The 17383-nt window shown below is 47.0% G+C and overlaps 1 protein-coding gene across 1 annotated transcript in view; it reads right to left on the bottom strand.

The window, feature by feature from the left end:
- Nucleotides 1–2088: 2088 nt before the first annotated feature.
- The window catches only part of stab1 (stabilin 1), a 38678-nt gene continuing 23383 nt past the window's right edge, over nt 2089–17383 (bottom strand). The window contains exons 44-70 of the mRNA XM_084037190.1: nt 17114–17185; nt 16319–16438; nt 16168–16215; nt 15962–16045; nt 15678–15824; nt 12684–12818; nt 12528–12587; nt 11683–11859; nt 11000–11089; nt 10516–10662; nt 10208–10264; nt 9935–10106; nt 9683–9832; nt 9154–9258; nt 8733–8849; nt 8361–8493; nt 8183–8243; nt 7502–7646; nt 7260–7393; nt 6779–6944; nt 6364–6470; nt 4894–5013; nt 4395–4529; nt 4129–4233; nt 3606–3755; nt 3390–3494; nt 2089–2364 (exon numbers count right to left, since the gene is read on the bottom strand). Of these exons, the coding sequence (XP_083893316.1) occupies nt 2296–2364; nt 3390–3494; nt 3606–3755; nt 4129–4233; nt 4395–4529; nt 4894–5013; nt 6364–6470; nt 6779–6944; nt 7260–7393; nt 7502–7646; nt 8183–8243; nt 8361–8493; nt 8733–8849; nt 9154–9258; nt 9683–9832; nt 9935–10106; nt 10208–10264; nt 10516–10662; nt 11000–11089; nt 11683–11859; nt 12528–12587; nt 12684–12818; nt 15678–15824; nt 15962–16045; nt 16168–16215; nt 16319–16438; nt 17114–17185 (3111 nt within the window). The 3' untranslated portion in view covers nt 2089–2295. The remainder of the gene's footprint in view (nt 2365–3389; nt 3495–3605; nt 3756–4128; nt 4234–4394; nt 4530–4893; nt 5014–6363; nt 6471–6778; nt 6945–7259; nt 7394–7501; nt 7647–8182; nt 8244–8360; nt 8494–8732; nt 8850–9153; nt 9259–9682; nt 9833–9934; nt 10107–10207; nt 10265–10515; nt 10663–10999; nt 11090–11682; nt 11860–12527; nt 12588–12683; nt 12819–15677; nt 15825–15961; nt 16046–16167; nt 16216–16318; nt 16439–17113; nt 17186–17383) is intronic.

Raw genomic sequence — 17383 nt, 5'->3', positions numbered from 1 at the left:
GAGACACGCACAGACCCATCGCTGCACACGTTACTCTCCGTTGTCGTTAGATATGAAGATGTGTTTTTTTTTAATGTGATGAGCAAATCTGTTCAACTCGGAAAACGCACTATTTAATTATTTTTAACATTAAGTATTAACCTTATATAGCACAGAGTCCTCCAATCCTCCAGAGGGCGCCCTCATCCGCACTCATCAGTAACTAACGCTGTTACACAGGAGGATGTTTGAGCCCTTCCTCTGAAATATGAGCCAGGGATGTAGGTTACAGACGTGGTGTAAAGGCATTCAGTTAGTTATTTATTTTAAAGACTGTTGAGAAATGCAGCAGACAATCAGACTGGTAATATGTATTTATTGTCCTGGTGTATAGTGTTTACAGGTCACCTGTTAGCAGTGGTGAAATGTAACTACAGGTACATTTACTTACATAACATTTTTGGTACTTTTTGCAAACCACATTACATGAGCATTTCCATTTTATGTTTCTTTATGCATCTACATTCTGGTACACATATTGTACCTATTACTCGTAAGTTTGTTCAAAATAACACCAACTAATAATGTATTATGAGCTGAGATGTCAATATATTAAATACTAATAACTCTATGAGTGAAGAAATCTCAGCTGCTGCTATCGTTTTCCTGATAAGTTCTCACCACTAGAGGTCAGTGTTGTTCCAGTGGTGATGTTTTGTGTGTGTATGTGTGCCAGTGACTGAGCACCTCAGGTTACACAGTGCTGGTGACATACTAAGGCACGGATCCATAATAATGATATAATAGCACGAAATTGACTGGAGCTTTCGGACATCTTGTACATCTGATCAGTCTAAACTCCAGAACGCGCCAGTCTTTGGCCCAAGTCTCTACGAGTCTCAACCCAACCCAACCCAACCCAACCCTAACCATAACTTCAACACCAACCCCAACCCCAAGGCCTAAATGCTAAGGCCTAATTTTTTTTAATTTATAATGGATAATTGCCCTTTCTTCTGTTATCAACATTCCTTCTCATTTCTGTCAGTGAACATATTTTCTTTTAGATTTTTTCTCTTCTGTTAGGCCCATTTATTCGTAACACTCAGTGTCTTCTATTATAGACATTCTGTAGTTTCTGTTGTAACAGTATTATTAACAGTAAACATATTTTTTTGTATTATTCTCTTCATTCAACAGACACCGTTGGGACGATTGAAACACATGATTAATACGCCCTGTAGTAGCCTAACACCAATACAGTGTACCAACAGAAAATACCAAGAACAAGGGCATGGCGGGCAGAAAGAAGTCAGTATGCCTTTTCATGAATGTCTGGTGAAACGTGAGGCAATGATGAATAACATTTAAAAAAACATTTATTAAAATGTTATTGCCAAACCCCCCCCCCCCCCCCTTCCCCCCTCAAAGTTTCCTCGAAAATAATCATTCAATTTGATTTTTTTTTATGTTGCAAAACGGAAGGAAACGTCTTAGGAGTATAGCACGTTAAGTTATAACATATTCATAGTAGTATATTGAAAAATGTAAATATAGTATGCCAAAAACAGTCATACGGTGCAAGTCTTCATCAGATCTGTCCCAGTTAACGATGAATCCTCCAGGCACGTCAACATTAGTCACGGAGTCCCACCAGGTTCTGTGCTTGGACCATTTCTATTTTGTTATACCTTATATGTGATTCCACACTCCATAACCCATTGTTATGAGCCACATGAAACCAACCAGTTAGAACTCCACCATATGACGTTTTTATTCACCTTTTATGGCATACTGTACGATGACATTTTTTATTATTTTTATTTTTTCATGCAGTTTTCCTGCATGGATGTGAGTATTGCGAGGTGGCTGCCTCCGTCAAATTTATTCTCGTCTCCACCCCTTAAAAACCTCTGCAAACAGCTGTTTGACCAATTACAATAAAATCACGATGCTATCTACTTCCTCATTCTTCAGCTGCTAAATGCTCCACTTGCCTTCTCTAACTGTCTGTCTGCTTGAGCAGGCATTATTAGAGATAATCGACTGAAAACCAAGCAGTGAATGTAATACTCGGAGCTAAGAGGCAAAAAAAAAACATCGTAGAGCTACAGAGTTGGTGAAAATTTAATCATTTGATCCAATCGCTGATTAAAAAAAAAAAAAAAAAATAGAGCATCTGGGATAATCAACTGATAACTTTGACTTCTTATTTGGATACAGATAATCTGAGAAAAAGATGAGTATGATGAATATTCCATGTTAAAGCCAAAAGTTCATTGTGTTTGTAAACAGACAGCTCCAGTTTTAGCGGTTCTACTGCCCAAGTTCCAGAAGCTTTGGTGGTTCTTCAGGTTCTGCTAGCTCCAGTCCCTGACCGGCGTCCTGTAGGGAGGAGAGGAAGTGATCAAACCATGAAACCAACCACAGAAAAAAGTAACGTGGTGAGCTGGTCATAAAGTGACTATAATGGTCATTTCCTGATTCATCCCCACAGGGTACATAAATCCAAGTGGAGGTCAGGAGGGAAGAAAGTGGTCTGAATTTTGTGATTTACTTCACCTTTGACCTTTACAGTGTCACAGTGAGATTTTGTGCTGGAAATTCAGCTCAGTGGTAACTGAAAGAAACCTACAAATTGTGACCGTTTGAAAGTGTTTAAATAACCCGCTGAAGGTTTTAAGACAGAGTGTGTCTTAAAACAACAGGTGGGAGTTTCTGCTTGTTGGAAAAATGTATTCCAGAGTTTATCTGGGGCCGATATGAAGCATCGGCATTGATAAAATCAAGGAGGCTCCTTCCAAATTACTTGATTTAGCCATTGTACTTTGACCCAAATGTTATAGATGTTATTCAGCGTTATAAGTAAACATGTAAACAACAACAACATTTCCGTTAGATGACTTTGTAATACGAAAGCTCTTTTTCTACTGTTTACCTTGGGATCGTCACGAAAAAGATAAAATAGTTACCGTCTTCATTACTTTGCAGATTTGTAAAATCCTGTCTCATCATGTTATAAACAGCCCAGTGTTTCCAACTGGATTTTTATCCTGAGTCGTATTTAATCTGAATTAAGAGCCCCTTGTGGTGGTTTAGTTTAGACTGGATCCTCAGACTTTCAGTTTTAAGTCAAAAGGTACAGTCTCTGAAATGTTTTCAAAGTAGAAAGTAAAAGGAGATTTCTACAATTTTTTTGCAAGGCTAACTGAATCTCACGTCATCAAAAATAATCTAAAATTCCACTCAAATGCATTAAAACTAAAGTAACGAGCCTGTTTTGAAAATGTAGTGGGTAGAAAGTGCAGATATGTGTTTTGAAAGTACAAAGATATTTGTACTTTGTAACAAAACATTTGTTCTTTGTTTCTTCCCAGCTCTGCTGCTCCAGCTCTGATTGGTCGACTCACCCCAAACGGCTCGCTGAAGGCTCTGGAGCCGTTGTACAGAGGGTTTGGGACAGACACCAACGTGGGCTTCGTCCTGCCGCCGGCCGCACCATCCTCGTCTTCATTCTGTCACAGGGGAAACAAAGCGGCGAGTTAGCTGGACTGGTAAGATATTTGTAGAGTAAGATCAGCCTCCCGTCACGTATACGGTTGAAACAAGGACGCCGCGCGTCTCACTCTGAAGTAGTGGAAGCGGAAGGCGTCCGTCTTGTGTTTGAAGATGTAGTAGCCAAACGCAGCCAGCAGGCACGCCAGCAACAACGAAACCAAGATGGCCGACACTGTGCCACTGGAGTGGGCGGAGCCTCGGGATGCATGGGGGGGGATCTGGAGATAGACAGGTATGACACACACACACACACACACACAGATTACTACACTTGTATGGACGTAACATCAAACCCTCACCACTAGATGTGTTCACACAGTTATTTCACCCTCCCTGATGCAGCTTCTCATCTCTAAAGGCACTTCCTGTGGTGGTAGAAAAGATGTTACTCTGTTTCAGAACGGTCAAATTATTTGTGCTTTCATCAAGCAAAGAAGTTTACGTTTTGACACTACAGTTCCCACTGTGCTTTGGGTGATGTAAACAGGAAGTATGACATCATTTACTTCTCCGTGAGCTGCACCTTCAGCCCACATGTTCTCCATCCTGTATAACCCGTCAACAGCTCTGGGTTAAACCATCTTCACTCACCGGTGCGGGGGGCGCCGTCAGCGGGGCCTCGATGACATGGATGATCCCGTTAACGGCAGGAATGTCCCAAACCAACAGCTGCCGCTTGTTCACCAGCTTAGAGCTCTGATATCATTGAAAAGAACATGAAATCACAACATTAATGTCATGTTGTTGTTGTTATTTCTGTGTTTGGAGTCGAGGACCTGTGAGAGGTGTGTGTGTGTGTGTGTGTGTGTGTGTGTGTGTGTGTGTGTGTGTGTGTGTGTGTGTGTGTGTGTTCTGACCTGGTCGTTGCCGTGGGTGACCGTCAGGTTGAACCCCAGCCTGGATATAATGACTTCCTGGTGTTTCAGGTCCTTGAAAGATCGTCTGCTGTGATTAGCTGAGATGTGATACTCAAGATCTCTATCAGTCAGAGTCTAAAGACAAACACACACAGCAGGTAAACAGATTAGATTTCATTAGAAACTATTAATGTTCCCATATTGTCAAAGGGGAGATGTTCATGTCCTTTTCTATTATAAGCAGGTCTACACCTGCTTATAATAGTAAAAGGACATGAAAATCTCATGCGTTTGTTTGTCACAACCACACAATATAATACCGGCGGCCCGCATCCTTCACAGGCTGCATTTGAAGGTCGAATGCCTCTACAAAAAGGTTTTCGAAGACTCAACTGACTTCAACTGCAGCCGGGAAACGCAACCTTCTTTTACCTGATTCCGAGGATCCCACTGATCCCACTGATCCCAAGATGCATTGTAACGTTTTGTTTAACATCACCTGGTTTGTGCCGAAGCCGGCGTTGTGAGGAACAAATAGTGTGACCTCAGACTTCCTGTGAGACATAAACTCAACCAGCTGTTTGCCCTCCGACGACCGGCTGCTATAGTCCAACAACAACTGGAGGGAGAGAGAGACAGACAGAGAGAGAAGGTGAATACGTACATGCTGCAACAACAGGTGAAACGGTTGACCAGAGGAGCTACTGCATAATGGAGCTGGTTTGAGAACTACAAGACCTGAAGACATCTTTAGTTCACAAGTTGCTTCACCTTTGAATCTCTTTCATAAGTCAAACCTCGAACTGAATCCTCCTACAGCTTTTTTTTTTGTATGAGGGCGGTTGGATCAACACTGAGCCTCCCTACTGACAGTAAATCAGCCGAAAGCAGCTGCCCTTTGTTTTCATTAACTTGTCACCTGGGAGTCTTCCAAAGCTCAGCTATCTTCGGGAAGCGTCTGCGTTATCGCTCAGAAAAGGTTTGATAAACAATGAAGGAACCTTGGCATACTTGGTGAAGCGTTCGTCTGATCTACGTCACACTTTGCCGGGTGTATTGTCGGGAACCCGAGGATGTGCAGCGTGAAAGTTGGTGCAATTCGGACACTGAAGTGGACTGAAATTCAACTGTGTTGTTGAGATGCGGGGAATTAATTAAATAATAGGCAGTTTAGATTTATCAGACTGCTTGTATTAATTCTGAAAAGTAACCAGGGTGGTATGGATAATTGTGGATGCTTCATAAAAGTCCAGACCTGAACACATCTACATGCCAAAATTGTGTGCCTTAAAACTGCATTCTCTCTGCTGGCCACCAGGGGGCGACTCCTCTCTGGTTGTATAGAAGTCTATGAGAAAATGGTCCTACTTCTCTCTTGAGGTTTTTTCTCAGTAAACATTGTAAACATGAGTTTATGGTCTCAATCTCTAGTTTCAAGTCTTCTTCAATCCAGCATGATGTTCATTTAGTACATTATGGTCCATTTAGAGTCCACCAGACCAGAAAGCAGGGGGCGCTTTAGGGGGCGGGACTACTTTGTGATTGACATGTTGCTACCGCAGCCTCTCTACCAATGCAATGAGCGAGATGACTTTAACATTTTGCAGTAACGTTGACCTTGAATTATGAAGCTAACTTTGTTAACAGCTTCCAGATGGATCCGGATCCAGATCCAGTAAGGGTGTTGCTCAGGGTGCTGCATTGTGTAACGTCCTGCCAGGAAGGTGCAAGGGCCTCTTCATAACTACTTGCAGCTTTAATTATTTTCTTTATCTCAGTTTATTCATATTTTATTTTAACTATGAAATTCCATCCCTGTTTTTATATTCATTCCACCTTTTCTCCTATTTTGTAAAAAACACATTGTCCTATATTTCTTCATTGAAATGTGGCCAAAACTGAAAATAGGGATCATAATGATAATAAACCGGATCTTTTTTCAACAAACCGGTCCAGCCGTCACACTCACCTTGTAAAAGATGGAGAAGTTGCTGTATGTCGCGAGGACGCTGGTCAGGACGCCGTTACAGAAGTATCCGCTTCCGATGTAACCGGAGGGACACGCACACGAAACATCTGCACACACACACACACACACACACGTGATTGATAGAAGACTCACTGCTTCACAATGTATCGACCTGTTGTTCTAATGCTTTGCAGCACAGGAGTCCATGTTTGTTGGTCTGAATATTTTACGAGCACCCAGAGCTCTGGGAACTTTTTTTTTTATGAGATATTAAAGACAGAACAGAGAATCTGTTAGTTGAAAGAATAAGTGACAGAATAAATTATTAAACCAGACAGAGCACACCGAACAACAACAAATGAAAACAACAACACGGTTCAGGAACTTCAAATCTGAGAGGCTGCTGCCGTTGTACCTTTGAGCCTGTAACAGTAGGCGTCGTACTTGCTGCTCTGGTCAACGGGCTCTTTGTAGATAACCAGGCCCACGTGGTTGTCTCCACACCGGGCCGAGGGGAACTGGGTCGGGTAGCCCACCTTGCCCGCCTCCATCCAGCCGGCTACGCACAGATGCATCCCCAGCTGTCGGGACCAGAGAAGGAGGATTCATATCAAGTACCAGCGAATACTCTCAGTGTACTATGTGTTGTAAACATCTGTGTGTACCAACAGGTCTTCATAGTTCAGCATATGAAGAAAAGATCGATACTGATGGTGCATGATGAGTCCACGGTTCAATAAACTGTTATGTTTTTAGCAAACGTTACTCAAATGGCAGCAACTCCACAAGTGGACATCTGCTGTCGCATTTTCTCATATACGTGGATAATATACTGGATACTGGTGTATTGATCTGTCTAGTGTCTCTATGGTAACCCCTCCAGAAGGTGGATTTACCTGTTGTGCGTCTCCCAGCTGTTTAAAGGTGACCAGCGTTGCGCCCTCGGCCCGGCAGGCGGCGTCGGCCTGACTGAAGTTCATCTTGTACTTGCCTTCCGGAGAGCGCAGGTGGAACACTCCGGCTGTGTTGGCTGAACCACAATAACCACGTTACCTTCACAACGCATCGATTCAAAGGCTGAAATACGCTGTTGCCATGGTGACAACCAATGTAATAAAAGTCCGAAAAGATGCGTTACCGTGGTAATGCAGGTCCTTGCAGTTGGCGGCGGGGTCGCAGCCTCCGTTGTCTTCCAGGCACCGGTCAACAGGGGGCACTATCTTCTCCAGACACTGGACTCCATTACCCAAGTACCCCGGCAGGCACTCACACTGACGCTCATTCTGCAGGAACAGGATTCGCCGGAGTGATCGGCAGGTTAAATCAGGCCGTGTGCTGATATATGAGATTCTGTTTCTCTCATTTCCTTTATTATTGTGTGTGAATTTAAGATATTTTATCATATTAGCAGGCTTGGAGACGGTCGCAATACATGGAATGGCATTATGTAATTAAGATCCATGAAAGTGAACTGTAATTCTGTTACAGGAATAGCATTTAGAAAACAATAAGATTATTAGCAGTATTTAAATTTTACCATGCACATACATTACAACCAAGCAGCAGGATCCTGCGCCTAAAATTGCAGTTCCTCAAATGGCCACTTGAGGTCCCTAAAGCGAGTCTGTTTACATCCTGGGAAACTTTTTATACATCTGACCTGTTTAAATTATATGACGGTTTAAAGTTATGCATAATTGAGGCTGTGGTGCGTGACAGATGGCTGCTGTCGGTTTTTAACAAAAAATATGCACAGATTCTCTTAATTCTTAATCCCGATTAGAGTTAAACACTGTGATGGACAAAGGTTTTTACTCACTGGACCCGTGAACTTGCAGGAGGCGAAGTCACTGCAGCCTCCGTTCTGCTCTTCAACACACCTGGAATGCAAACAGACAGGAAGACAGCTTTCACTCGTATAACATCTCCTTCGATAAAGAAGAAGAAGAAAAAGAGCCATCACAATTTTAATTGAGAGAACGACGGGCCGCGCCTACCTGTTGATGGGCTCGCAGGAGTAGCCGTCTCCTTGGTAACCACTCTTACAGGTGCAGTTGACGAGCATTCCTGTCTGGTTACAGTCGGCGTTCTGGTGACAGCCGCCGTTGTACTCGAAGCAGAGGTCCGGAGCTGCAGAGAGTTTATTAAAACTGTCATTGGATTTATTTATTTTTTTGTTCATCGCTAAAACATAACATTCAATAAATAAAGAGGATTAAAATCCAAGGGAAAAAATAAACTCTGCTTAGTTTGATACATCTGCTGCTATGTTGCTACAGGGATCACCACTGTCGTCATCCTGACAAAAGGCTGCAGAAATTCAGAAAGTCCGGCTGGTGAATTGTCGGTTTGAGCTGCAGGACACTCACGTGGCTCCGTCTCACAGAAGGTGCCGTTGCCCTGAAACCCAGATCTACACTGACAACCAACATCTGGCACACAGTCGGCCTCAGCGTGGCACTGCCGGCATTCCTCTGGGATCGAACCTGGACGGACAGATGACAGGAATGTCACATATGAGAGCAGTAAGAGCAGAAATAATAGTAGGAAATGATTACTAACAGTAATGACATCCGCAGTGAATATAATAGAATGATATTGATAATAGCAGTAATAATATAACAGAAATACGACTAATAGTAATGACAGTGTGCGTCTAGGAGTGCCGAGGCAGCAGGCCCAACCACGGCCCCGGTGTGACCCCGGTGTGACCCCGGTGTGACCCCGGTGTGACCCCGGGTCCGCGGTGAGAAAGCACAAAGACAAAGTGCATCCAGGAGGGAAACTCACCGATATCAGTCTGGCAGCGATCGTCCTTCCAGCCGGCGTTACAGACGCACTTTCCAGAACCTTCGATGCCTTCATCACACCGTCCCTGCTGCCCACAGCTGCAGACTGACGGAGTGAAAACAGCCGTCACTCAAAATAAGCCTTTTTTTGTTGTTTGAACAACTCACAGGGGATTTTATTAGGGTCGCCTAATTCCTTCCATTCTTTTATGCAGCATTTATATCTGCAGTACACCTTTGAGCCACACGAGAGCCTGAATGTTCTGATAATTATTACCTACTTAACATGGGTCCTGGTGTACATTCTGTCATCAAATCCTTATAACATAAAGGATTTGCAGGAATGGCAGTAAAAAAATGATCAGGAACCTTCATTTACACACAAATTCTCGTGATTTATAGATAAGGTCTGCTGTGAATCGGGCCGTGTTGGTTTGTCATTTTTAAAAAGCGGGTCCCTCCCCTGAAAAAGCGTTTGGGAAACAGCGTTGTAGAGAATATTCTAGATCCAGAGAAAAAGTAAGGCCTACCTGTGCAGTTGGGGCCGTAGTGTTTGATGGCACACTTTTCGCAGGCATTTCCTATGAAACCTTTGCGGCACCGACATCTTCCACCGCCACGCATACCATCGTCACAGTCACCATGGTTACTGCAAGGAGCCTCCAGGCCACCTGGGCAAACTGACGCACACACACACAGCGAAGGCGTACAGTTAAAAAGTACATAAATCATCACTGGACGAGGCGAATGACTACAGGATCGTCCGGATGTGCCCTCCTTACCTTGACAGTCTCGGCCGTAGTGGCTCTTGCAGCACTTTGACACCCAGGAAGGAAACTGACAAACTCTCGCACAGCTCATCTGTCTGCTGAACGGCAGGTGGGAGTCCAAGTCTCGCAGGAGGCTGTGCGAATACCTGAAGGACCTGACGTTCAAACAAGGCTTGGTCTCGCCCTGGAAGAAGGCAGCACTGACATTCATCTCTGCAAATGTTTTGTACAAGCTGAACAATGTAAGATTTTCTTCATCTTTTGTGTGTGTGTGGAGATGTTTACCGTGTCATGGTGTTTGGCGGGGCAGGGGAAAAGGAAGAGGCAACTTCCACAGCGACCCTGAGACATTTTAAAAACAGAAGAGCTTCAGTCCAGTCAACGATGAAGGCTGACAGCGATGTAATAAGCACAGCGGGGTGGTATCGCCTTTTACAGTCGTGGAGTCATATACCTGAAACAGTTGTACTAGTAGCAATAGTAAGCTGTAATAGAAGACGATCACATCGATCGACATTTTCTCTAGTGTTCACACTTACATCGTGAGTTTTAAAGCAGTAGCAGTATTAACAGTAAGTATTAGCGCTACTAACTTGTGAGGTTCTGTTGTCCATGCTGTCGCAGAACGCTCCCAGGCCAGCGGGCTCCAATAACTGGTCGATTCCATAGGCCACGCCCCCGTTGAAGTCCAGGAAGCGCTCCACTATCCTGGCTGCATCCTCATTAATCAATACAGCCCCCTGGAAGGAAGGAAGGAAGGAAGGAAGGAAGGAAGGAAGGAAGGAAGGAAGGAAGGAAAGACACACACACACACACACCTGACTGATTAACAAGATGGCATCACCGATCAACCTGCACAGCTCTTGGTTCATTGACATGATTGATTGTTGATTGACTGTCGAGGTTGCAGGATGTCGCTGCTGTCAGTATGAAAAAGGGTTCTCTTTGACATCGCCATGGTAACATGAGACAGCATCAGTTACTATAGCAGCAGCCAGCTGGCGTGTGCAGACGCCAACATGACTACCCTGTTTGCTGTGTGTGTGTGTGTGTGTGTGTGTGTGTGTGTTTTCTCACCACCAGGGTCTTGTCACACCCGATCTTGATGGTGGATCCGTGCATGGTGCGGAATACCGCGTATTTATCCGGCTGACTGATCGTCAGCACCTAAACACACACAAGGAAATCACATTGATCCGCTGACTTCCTCCTCCTGCTCCTCTTCCTACATCTCCTCCTTTTACCTCCATATTTAAACAACCGATATCCGAAAACGTGTGTTTTTATTTGTCACTAAGACAGGTCTGAAGTCACGGTTGTTACGTCTGTCTGCAAGACGACAAGCTTACATTTACTATTAAAATTCTTCTTTTCTGAATGGAGTCTGGATCGATCAGAGCTAGGCTACGCTAACACTGTAGCTGCTCCATCATCATCTAGACATAAATACAGCAGCGACCTTGTTGTTTGTACCGTAGACAGTCTCTGGTTTCTACACATAGTCTGGTCTGGTCTCTGGACTAATGTGGGGTTCTATCGTAGACCTCTGGGAGACCACAGACCGCTACCATTCAGTCTCCATTTCTGGATCTCAACTCCGACAGGCTTTCGCGTCCCATGGTCACGCACATTTCTCCACTCAAGTTGAAATATTTCAACTTGTGCAAATAAAACATTTCAATCATTTGCATCTTTGCATTGGCTGATTATCGCATTTGAAAGCCATCCCCCTGCCAGCTTCCTGCGCCTCCTCTTCCTACCTTGGAGTTGCGTATGATGTGAGCCTTCATCAGGGCGGCCACTTGGTCTTGGTGATCGGGGTTGGAGAGCCAGTGCTTCCTCTCAGCTGGCAGGGAGTTGAGGGCCTTGTCTGTCGGCCAAAACATGGTGAAGGGCTGGTGGATGGCCATCTGGAGCATCGGGAGCAGCCCGGCGTCCTTCACAAAGAGTGGAAGGTCAGCACTCACACTACCAGCATGGAGGCCCTTTACACTCAATATATTACTTCAAATGATTGTTTTTGATACGAGAACAAACAGAAGGTGAATATAACGCGCCAAATTCTTCTGGAGTAAGGTTGATGTTTTCACCCCAGAATAAAAGGCGTCACACCCAGAAAGAGAAAAACAATATGGAGTCTCGGTGGTCTGAACAAGACGGCAAACTTTCAGTCACAGTCCAGAAAATCTCCCTCTGTTCTTACCTTTCACGATAAAAAAGCCCAGACAAACACCGCACACAAACCAGAGGGAACTCAATCAAATAACATACAGTAGCTTAAGCTATACAACAACTCCCCTCCAAACAGACTTCCAGACACTCATCTGGGTCAATATGATCCCATTAGGTGACGTATTTGAACCGTTTATTGAAAAAGTGCATCGACTGTTAAAAATTCACATCGTTTGCAGCCGAGTATTTCACAGTTTCACGTCATTTATTCGTATCCGGTGTGTAAAGGCCTTGAGTAGCAGTAACGTTACGTTTTCTACTGTGAGTAGAGTAAAGTGAAGTAGAGGGAGGAGTCGGCATCAGGGAAGTGGTTGTGGGAGAAGTAATAGAAGGAGGAAGAAGACGAGAAGATGTAGGAGCATTAAACCTTTACCGTCACAAGTTTGTAGAACTGACTGTAGCCATAAAACGCCGCCGCTGACGTGAAGTTCATCTGAACAGAGAGAGAGAGAGAGAGAGGTCACGCTGCCTGTCTTTCCGTTCTGATTGATCATCTATCAGTTATTAAATTCAAGTTAACTCAGCGTACCTGGTTAGCCACGATCCTGGTTTTGCCTTGCAGGCTGTAGGGCGTCAGCATGGTGTCGATGTGGTGGATGACCCCGTTAGATGTGAGGTAGTCGCTCTTCACGATCCTCGATCTGTTGTTGATCCACACTGTACCCTGGAGGAGAGAGAGACAGGGGGGGAGACAGGGAGGGAGAGACAGGGACAGGGAGGGAGACAGGGAGGGAGAGGGAGAGAGACAGGGAGAGAGGGGGAGGGAGACAGGGAGAGAGACAGGGAGGGAGAGACAGGGACAGGGAGGGAGACAGGGAGGGAGACAGGGAGAGACAGGGAGGGAGACAGGGAGGGAGGGGGAGGGAGACAGGGAGAGAGACAGGGAGGGAGAGGGAGAGAGACAGGGAGGGAGACAGGGAGAGAGACAGGGAGAGAGAGACAGGGAGGGAGAGGGAGAGAGACAGGGAGGGAGACAGGGAGAGAGACAGGGAGAGAGAGACAGGGAGGGAGAGACAGGGACAGGGAGGGAGACAGGGAGAGAGACAGGGAGGGAGACAGGGAGGGAGGGGGAGGGAGACAGGGAGAGAGACAGGGAGGGAGAGGGAGAGAGACAGGGAGGGAGACAGGGAGAGAGACAGGGAGAGAGAGACAGGGAGGGAGAGGGAGAGAGACAGGGAGGGAGACAGGGAGAGAGACAGGGAGAGAGAGACAGGGAGGGAGAGACAGGGACAGGGAGGGAGACAGGGAGGGAGACAGGGAGGGAGAGGGAGAGAGACAGGGAGAGAGACAGGGAGGAAGAGGGAGAGAGACAGGGAGAGAGACAGGGAGGAAGAGGGAGAGACAGGGAGGGAGAGGGAGAGAGACAGGGAGGGAGGGAGAGGGAGAGACAGGGAGGGAGACAGGGAGGGAGGGGGAGGGAGACAGGGAGAGAGACAGGGAGGGAGACAGGGAGGGAGACAGGCAGGGAGACAGGCAGGGAGAAAGGGAGGGAGACAGGGAGGGAGAGGGAGAAATAGGGAGAGAGACAGGGAGGGAGAGGGAGAGAGACAGGGAGGGAGAGGGAGGGAGAGGGAGAGACAGGGAGAGAGACAGGGAGGGAGAGGGAGAGAGACAGGGAGAGACAGGGAGGGAGAGGGAGAGAGACAGGGAGAGAGACAGGGAGGGAGAGACAGGGAGGGAGACAGGGAGGGAGAGGGAGAGAGACAGAGAGAGACAGGGAGGGAGAGAGACAGGGAGGGAGAGGGAGAGACAGGGAGGGAGACAGGGAGGGAGAGGGAGAGAGACAGAGAGAGACAGGGAGGGAGAGAGACAGGGAGGGAGAGGGAGAGACAGGGAGGGAGAGGGAGAGAGACAGGGAGAGACAGGGAGGGAGACAGGGAGGGAGAGGGAGAGAGACAGGGAGAGACAGGGAGGGAGAGACAGGGAGAGACAGGGAGAGAGACAGGGAGAGAGAGGGAGGGAGAGGGAGAGAGACAGGGAGGGAGACAGGGAGAGAGAGGGAGGGAGAGGGAGAGAGACAGGGAGGGAGACAGGGAGAGAGAGGGAGAAAGACAGGGAGGGAGAGGAAGAGACAGAGAGAGAGACAGGGAGGGAGAGGAAGAGACAGAGAGAGAGACAGGGAGGGAGAGGAAGAGACAGAGAGAGAGACAGGGAGGGAGAGGAAGAGACAGAGAGAGAGACAGGGAGGGAGAGGGAGAAAGACAGGGAGGGAGAGGGAGAGGTGGATTGTGAGACAGGTGGAAGACGTAGAAACAGTTGGAGGGAGAGAGAGGTTGTGTTCATACTTCATAACAAGTGTAAGTGTGTGTGTGTGTGTGTGTGTGTGTGTGTGCGTGTGTGTGTTACCTGCTGCAGGCTGAAGTGTATGAAGGTAAATCGATGTCAAAACACTTAGAAAGATGCGCAGCAGCGTGTGTGTGAACGCATGGCTATTTGTTATGCGTGCGTGCGTGCGTTGTCGTGCGCAGGTTGTATGTCACGCGTAACAAGAAGCTGCGTACATATGAAGCAGCGTGCGCACGTCTGTCTGTCACTGTTTGACAAATGTTGTTACGCGTTCACACGCACGTGCGGTCGCAGATTCTGATGCTGCGCGGCCGGAATTGATCTGCTGTGCGCACCTACTCCGCGTAACTTGAACGTGTAATGTAGTTGCCTCCCCTGGTTGACTGAAATGAACAGGCCAACTACATTACGCGTTCAAGTTACGCGGAGTAGGTGCGCACAGCAGATCAATTCCGGCCGCGCAGCATCAGAATCTGCGACCGCACGTGCGTGTGAACGCGTAACAACATTTGTCAAACAGTGAGAGACAGACGTGCGCACGCTGCTTCATATGTACGCCGCTTCTTGTTACGCGTGACAGAGTCTGCGCACGTCGTTTCCGCGTACATGTGAGCGCCTGACAAAAATGTTCAATTATCTTCATGCGAGCGTTAATGCGTGCGTTCGCTAAAAAACGCATGAATGTTACGCGTAGTTACTCCGCGTAATGTGATCACAGGCGTGCAGCAGCCATCACGCGTGAACGTGCGCGTGAACGCGTGACCATTATAAGTCAATGAGGAAACTACATTACACGTCAGGCGCTGTGTGCTGCACAGGCGTCAAAGCACGCGGGTGTGACGCGTTCAGTTGATAGTTGCGCAAGTAATATGAAACGATTCTGACGCCATAGTAGGCTGAAGTGCAGTGTGTGTGTGTGTGTGTGTGTGTGTGTGTGTGTGTGTGTGTGTGTGTGTGTGTTACCTGCTGCAGACTGAAGTGCAGTGTGTGTGTGTGTGTGTGTGTGTGTGTGTGTGTGTGTGTGTGTGTGTTACCTGCTGCAGACTGAAGTGCAGTGTGTGTGTGTGTGTGTGTGTGTGTGTGTGTGTTACCTGCTGCAGACTGAAGTGCAGTGTGTGTGTGTGTGTGTGTGTGTGTGTGTGTGTGTGTGTGTGTGTGTTACCTGCTGCAGACTGAAGTGCAGTGTGTGTGTGTGTGTGTGTGTGTGTGTGTGTGTGTGTGTGTGTGTGTGTGTTACCTGCTGCAGACTGAAGTGCAGTGTGTAGCCTGACGTTGAGACGGCAAGCTTGTTGGTTTTGATGTCGCTCAAAGTCAAAGTCTCACAGCTGACGATGTGGTAACGAATCAGGTCAGAAGATCGACCGAGTAAGTTCCAATCCAGCAGCTACGTTCACGCAAAAAAAAACACCAGTCAATGATGCACATGTCGTACACTAGCAACCATATTCTAGCTGTAAGACTGACTAATTCAATAATATAACTCCAGATAAGCCTGGTTAATATCACAGTAGATGTACACACAGAGGAGGCGTTGTTGGTCTCCTCTAAAGGGACGAAGACCGTGAACGGTCCGAGCCCGGAGAGACCACGGAAGGATGGCGACGACTGAAAAACACAGAGAAAACACAGAGAACTCATGACGCCGGATCAGGAGCCTGAATCATGGAGCATAAAGTGGACGATGTCGCCGCATTAAAATACAAAAATAGGATCGCAACGTGACTCACCGGCAACATTTGACGGAAGAAAGCGTTCTCGGGTTGTCGGAACAGCTCCTGTAAGACAGACAAGACGGGACGAGACAACTTCCTGTGAGGGGAGGGAGAGGCCGTGGGAGGTCAGAGGTCAGGCGGAGGTCAGAGAGGTCATGTCACTCACGTTGTGGGTGCTTCCACGGCAATCGAAGCCATCGCCCACGTGGCCCCTGAAGCAGGAGCAGGTCCTCTGACCCTGACCGGTATACTCACAGCGACCGTGCTGACTGCAGCCGCCGTTGTTCTGCAAAGACACACACACACACACACACACACGCACACACACACACACACGCACACACACACACACACACACGCACACACACGCACACGCACGCGCACACGCACACGCACACGCACGCGCACGCGCACGCGCACGCGCACACACACACACACACACACACACACACACACACACACACACACACACACAGAAATGGAACTTTAAAGGACGGGCATTGATGTTTAAAGATGAGTAATCGATCAGTCTGTCTTTAGCACAGCGTCGGCTCGAGCTCCAGCTGGTGGACGAAGCGAACGCTGCACAGCGGGCGGCGCTGAAGCGGGCGGCGCTGAAGCGGGCTTCAACGATAGCCAATCACGTCGGCTCCTCGGTCACATCGTACACGCAGAATAATGGCAATCAATGAGCTGAGAAGCTTCTCTGGAGGAAACTGCACCACCCAATGTTTCTAAAAACTCTGAAGACAATCACATCTGAGCTGTTACCTTGTGGTACATATATTATTTTTGCTGATTAATTAAATAGGTGATAATCCTGAATTTATTCTGACTATCCAGAGAAATTTGCTTTAAAATTCAACATCCTGATGATGATGATCTCTACTGTCCAAATGGTGAATGTACAAACTTAAGCCCTCCGTCGGGGGATTATTTTTTTTTTTACACAAGGACGTACCTTCCTGCAGGGGTTGACGGGGAAACAGAACCTCCCCGATCCCTGGAAGCCCATCTGACAACTGCAGGCCGTCTGGAGATGACGACACAGACACACACCGAGAAGACAGTCAATAAAAGAGTCACAAAATCCATCCGTTTCCCTCCCGCCGCGCTCTGCCAGGCAACAAATCAAACCATGATTTCCCCTCATCTCCAAATCACAATTTCTGGGACTTAAGGAAAAGCTTTGTTTTCTCCGTACACACTTCTACAACAGGCCAGCTCTGGA

Source organism: Eutrigla gurnardus (assembly GCF_963514095.1).
Source record: "Eutrigla gurnardus genome assembly, chromosome: 2".
Taxonomy (NCBI): Eukaryota; Metazoa; Chordata; class Actinopteri; order Perciformes; family Triglidae; genus Eutrigla; species Eutrigla gurnardus.
This window is presented reverse-complemented; position numbering and strand designations above follow the sequence as displayed.